This window comes from Phyllopteryx taeniolatus, chromosome 20 (genome assembly GCF_024500385.1).
Source record: "Phyllopteryx taeniolatus isolate TA_2022b chromosome 20, UOR_Ptae_1.2, whole genome shotgun sequence".
Taxonomy (NCBI): Eukaryota; Metazoa; Chordata; class Actinopteri; order Syngnathiformes; family Syngnathidae; genus Phyllopteryx; species Phyllopteryx taeniolatus.
In genome coordinates, this window is record NC_084521.1 from 3160591 (window position 1) to 3166590 (window position 6000).

General features: G+C 47.8%; 1 protein-coding gene across 2 annotated transcripts in view; it reads left to right on the forward strand.

The window, feature by feature from the left end:
- gli3 (GLI family zinc finger 3) overlaps nt 1–6000 on the forward strand; it is a 114931-nt gene extending 108931 nt beyond the window's left edge. For both annotated transcript variants that reach the window (XM_061758329.1, XM_061758330.1), the window contains 2 exons: nt 211–604; nt 1431–6000. In XM_061758329.1, coding sequence (XP_061614313.1) covers nt 211–604; nt 1431–3652 — 2616 coding nt within the window. In that variant the 3' untranslated portion in view covers nt 3653–6000. The remainder of the gene's footprint in view (nt 1–210; nt 605–1430) is intronic.

A 6000-nucleotide genomic window follows, 5' to 3' on the forward strand; every position in this document is an offset into this window, starting at 1 on the left:
ATAGAAAATGGATGGAAAGGAAAACACAAAGTCAGCTCCATAACATGAAATGTAAAAGCGTCTGCGCAGGGTTCCAGGTGGCACACCGGGACAGATATTTAGTTTCACCACTTCCATGAGAAAAAATGCATCGCTTTATCTGTTAAAGCTACAAAATCCCAAACTGGATGGATGTTGTGTGAGTTAGTAAGGCTCTTGTATGTCCCCCAGACGTCTCAGCCAAGCCCTGGCGGTCAGTCTACATGCAGCAGTGACCAGTCCCCCGTCAGCGCCTATCCCAGCGGTGGAGTCCAGCTTACTGTGAGCGCCGGACGCTCGCCAGGGGAGGGGCTGGACGAGGAGGATGAGGAGGACGAGGAGGAGCAAGAGGTGGAGGATGGCTGCCGGGGCGGGCCAGCGCCCATCATGGATTCCACCATCTCCACGGCGACGGCAGCCACGCTGACCCTGCAGGCGAGGCGCAGCGTGGGCCGCCCCCTGCGCTGGATGGAGCACCTGAAGATGGAGAGGCTTAAGCAGGTGAACGGAGCGATGCCCAGGCTGGGGCCCCTGGCTCCCACGCCGCCCCCCAAAGGGTCGGCGCTCGCCGGCATCCAGGGGAAGGGTGAGTTTCAACTACTTTTCACGCCTGTGAGAAACTTTCTTGTTCTCAAATACTGGCCTTTCAAGATGCAGACCACCTGTTCACAAAATGAGTCACACCTTACAAGGCGTGATGAATTATCCTGCCATCTCTTGGCTTAGGCGAAAACAAATGTGCCGTTCCGGGCAGAATCACAGCAGATAGAGAAAGCATGTAACCTTGTTTCATGGCGGCACCTGTTGAAATCCCCCACACTTCCCGTAGCTTTTATTCATTGTTATTTGTATTATTATTTTGTTAACTTATATTGCATTAACGTTCTAGAAGTAATCCACTTCACCAACATACTGTGCTTTTCCTTGATTTGTCATTCTTATATTACCTTTTACCTGTTTTCCCTAAGTGACTTTCTTTAGTCTTCTGATTGGCTAAGATTGATCCCTCAGTGTTTATTGCTTCTTTATTATGTAATTTTATCAGAGAAATTTATATTATAAAATGTTTTATCTAATTAATTTATATTTATTTAATTTGTATTTTACTTTATTTATATTTAGTCAAATCAGATTTATTTAAAATTACATAAATATATGTATGTTATTGCATTAACATTTTATTTTATTTTGGATAGTTATTTAGTTTTATTATTTTATTTATGAATATTTATTTTTTGTTATAATTGTATTTTATTTATGAATATTTTATGTAGTAATACTGATTTTATTTTCTATATTTTCAATTTATTTGTCTGTTTATTTTTGTTATTTATGGCTTCTTTTTTTTTTTGTTCCTCCATCTGGCTCCTGTAATCTTATTCTAAAGTTCATTACTGCATATGTCTCCTCAGGATCCTGTCTGGGCAAGCAGTGGACGTCAGCCGCGCCTCAGCCCCCCGCTCACCCCGAGCTGGCCGGCACGACCGAGTTAACGGTGCTCAACTTGCTCCGGGACCGGCGCGACAGCAGCGGGAGCGCCGCCAGCTCGGCCTACCTGAGCAGCAGCCGGCGCTCGTCGGGCATCTCGCCGTGCTTCTCCAGCCGCCGCTCCAGCCAGGCGTCCCAGAGCGAGGGCGTGGCGGGCGGCGCCCAACACCGCCGCCTCCACAACCTCAGCTCCACCGACTCGTACGACCCCATCTCCACCGACGCTTCCCGCCGCTCCAGCGAGGCCAGCCACTATGGAGGCGGAGCGACGGGGAGCGGTGGCATACTTTCAGGTGGCGTCTGTGGGGGTGTTGGAGGTAGCGGAGACGGAGGAGGGTCCCGTGGTATACTCACTTTAACCCCCGCGCAGCACTACCACCTGAAGGCAAAGTACGCCGCGGCAACTGGTGGCCCGCCGCCCACGCCGCTACCCAACATGGAGCGCATGAGTCTCAAGACTCGCATGGCCATGATGGATGAAGGCAGCACCAACCAGCATTTGCCGCCACTCGCCGTGCCGCACCGCTGCACAGAGGCCACCAACGGGTTCGTGGGACATCCAGGCTACAGGAGGAGGGTGTTCTACCCTGGCGAGGGACCCGTGGCAGCCAACCGGAGGGCCAGCGACCCGGCGCGGACGCAGCCTTCGGACATTTGCGCTTTGCCCCCCGTGCAGCGCTTCAACAGCCTGAGCAACCTTCACCCTCTTCCGCCTCTATCCCAGCACCAGCCGCCGCCCCTCGACACGCGCAACCTGAACCTGCAGAATTACACCCGCTCGGAGGGCAACCTGCAGAGGGGCTCGCAACACTCTACGTACACCCCAAGTATCGCAGAGCATGCCGCTTTGGAAGCTTTGGCCATGGAGGGCGACGGGGAGGCTTACTCTCTACTCGGGGATGAAGATATACTTCCCGATGACATGGTGCAGTATCTCCGCTCCCAAGTCCAGGCAGACAGTGGACCATGCATGCACATAGAGGACCGGATAGTCTCTGGTGAAAGGGAGATCTCACAACACTCCATGGAAGGGACAGAGGGGATGAACTTCCAGGCCAACCACTGCCTCCAACAGCAGCAGATGGTCCAGAGGAGGAGCCCCAGCTTGCTTCCCATCCAGTGGAACGAAGTGAGCTCCGGTAGCGCCGATCGCTCTCCGCAGAGGGATCGCAACTGCGCAAGGTGGTCCAGCGGGCAGGCCGCATCAGAGCCTTTCGGCAGGTTCGGAAACATGGTGGTGCAGCAGAATCCGCCGCTGGGTTTTCACAACAGTTGCTCCCAGGCCAACCAGAGGCAAGGCCCCACCGTGGTGAAGCTGGAGACGTCCCCCAACTCGTGTATGGAGATGAGAGGAGCCGCACCCAACGGCTTTGCCAGGCCTCACTTCCCCAAGACCATTGATGGACCTCTTGCGCAACAAGCCTCCAGAATGCAGAACCACTTTCAGCAGAACCTTAACAGCAGAGTCTCCTGCCACACCCTGACTCGGGCTTCCATAGACAATCTCCAAAGCCTCTCCCAGGATAAAATCCTTCATCCCAATCAGAAAGGCCCACGGCCACCCGCCAACACTTACAGGAACTTGGTGAGGAACCATCTTAACCCCAGAAGCTGCACTGAAGTTCCGCAGCAAGTGCAGAATGGTGGGACCCTCTGTTCCCTAAAACTGGAGGCCTCGGAACACGGATACCTCCAGCCAGGCTTCAGTGATCCCATTTCCTTCCAGCAAACAGATCACAAGGCAGCCTCATTCCCGACCCTGGAAGACCACTACTTGCTGGACTCCTTCGATGGCGGCAACGGTCCGGGCGACTGCGTTTCCCTCTTGTCTCCCGCGTCTGACCAAGTGACCAGTACTGTTGAGGCCGGAGCGGTGCCCACCGCAGTGTTGGACGAAGTCATAGCTCTGGACTTTGGCGCCATGATGGAGGACGGCTTCGACCAAGGCAGCCTGGTGTCGGGCCCGTTGAGCCCCTCCATTTTCCAAGGTCTGTCCAGGACCTCGTCGCGTTTGACCACCCCTCGGGGGTCGGCCACCTTCCCGGCCGTGGTGGCTCCCGGCGTCAACAACATGGCCATCGGCGACATGAGCTCCCTACTCAGCAGCCTCGCCGAGGAGAGCAAGTTTCTTGCCATCATGCAGTAGCCACCCTCGCTCCTCTGCTTTCTTCTCTCTCGGGAAAAAAATGGTGTATGTGAAGGCAAAAAGTGGCAATTATGAGAATGTTTTAAAAAGATTTACTCTCACGTAGAAGGGACGAAAATGATGTATAGATAAAGAATAGTTTTATTCCTTTTTCGGGAACGAAGGCTGTTTTTCAGGCCCTTTTTCTTTGTATGACAATGTGAGCTCACGTCTTCAAACAGTATTCTTGCGTATTGTCACTGTTTTTGCTGTGCACACTGTTGGTAAGAAAACAATAACACTAGAAGATGAATAATAACGCATGTATTCAAGGAGAAACACTGTCGTAACGACAGTGTCGTTACAAGCCGATATTTCCTGATCCACGAAGCCATCAAATCTTCACCGTCACGCTCCGCCCACAAGGAATGACAATTTTTCCCATTTGTCATTGTGTGTGTCTTGAGACTTTTTTTTTGTGGGTCTCCTCATGAGAGACTTGCCGAGCAAACTTTAGCTTGCTAAGTGAAAAGCGATTTTATTCAAAACATTTTCGTGCTTTAGAATGCGTCATCAAACTTCACCCACACGCAATGACGCAAACGCAAATGTTTAGTAATTTCACGTCACACTTTTGTCTAGTGTACGTAGTTCAAATTTGGTAGCAATTGGAAAAAAAATCTTTCGGGCAAGTTTAGTCTTTTAATGACACCTGGAAATAGCCAAATTGACCCCAAAATGGCCACTTCAAACCAAAATGGCCGACTTCCTTTGTCTTTTCGGGGTAGGGTTCTTAAGACATTTTTGTGGGTCTACTCATGTTCGACGTTTCTACCAACTTTCCTGATGCTAAATGAAACTGGCTTCAGGGGCTGAATTTTCTTAAAAGCCAAAAATGACCTAAAACTAGTCGCTTTAATTCAAACCAAAATGGTGGATTTTCTGTGTCTCTTGAGGCTTGACTTCTTGAGACTTTTTTGTGGGTCTACCAATGTTCGACATGACTACCAAATGTCATGTAGCTAAGTGTAATTGGCTTTGTGGGCTGAATTTCCTTTGAATGTCCCCTGGAAATAGCCAAAATGACTCTGTAATGGCCACTTCAATTCAAAGCGTAATGGCAGACTTCCCCTGTATTTTCAGGCATGGCTTCTTGAGACTTTTTTGTGGGACTACTCATGATCGGTATGTTTACCAAGTTTCATGTTGCTCGATGAAACGGGCATCGGGGGCTGAATTTTCAAATATTTCTTTGCTGGTTGCATCATGTGTTCACAAATTCAGGAAGACTTTTTAATGGCTCCTATTGGGGAAGAAAAAAAAAAAAAAAAAAAAAAAAAGTTTCCCAAGCCCTGATTTCCTGTCAGTGTTTCTACCCAGTGATGTTTTTTAAGAGAAAGTACAGTGCAAAAAAAAAAAAAAAAGGAAAGAAATCTAGGCTGAAACAATCAAGTATTAAGATTGAGTTTGTCTGGTGCGGTACTCCAGTGTATATACTGTAACAGTGTTTTTATATTCTCTTTTTTCAGGTGCTTACTCACATACGTACTTTTGTCTTAATGGACGCTGACGCTGGTCCAGCAGCACATGATTTTTTTTTTAATGCTGTACAGTGATGTGTTTATTAATTTTTTATGATTTTTGTCTTCTCCAAAGCTCTTAAATTCCGCCGTCAAGTATTGCAGCGACGTCGTCACCAGTGTTAGTCTTACTGTTGCCTTGCCTATTCTATTTTCTTTACATTTTTAATTTGTACACGCGTGCGCAATATCAAAAGTAGTTTAGCATCAAAACAATGAGGTACATTTTTTGTTTGTTTGTTTTTTGGTACTTTTTTGTAGCAGGGCATTGATGTATTGTTTTCTTTTTTAATGAATAATGGGGGAAAAAAGAACTATTTCCTTTCAAAGGAGGAAATTGCATTGAGGTATGTGCCTTATACGTTTCAGTAAAGAGAAGAAACACTGCCAATCTTCCATTGTGAATAATGAAGAAAAGAAAATCAACATGAGAAAAAAAAAGAACATTTATATTAAAAAAATGTCCAATTATGCGAAAAGCCCAGATTTGTCAATTGCATTTGACTTTTTGATTTGATTTTGTTTTCACATTTTTCTGTGCTTTTTTTTTTTTTTTTAAATATAAATATATGAATATATAAAAAGTGTCCATACGTTACGCTTTGTGTAGGAAAAAAGGGGAACATCGTGGGGGCCAAGCAGGGGCGTCCGGGCCCGGTGTTGGAGGGGGGTGGGGCCCCCCTCATCGGCCCACCCATCCGCCCAGCCAGCCAGAGGGGCCGCTCGACTCTTTTATAACTTGACGCCAAATGTTTGTATGGTTTTAATAAAAATGGAAATTATATTTGA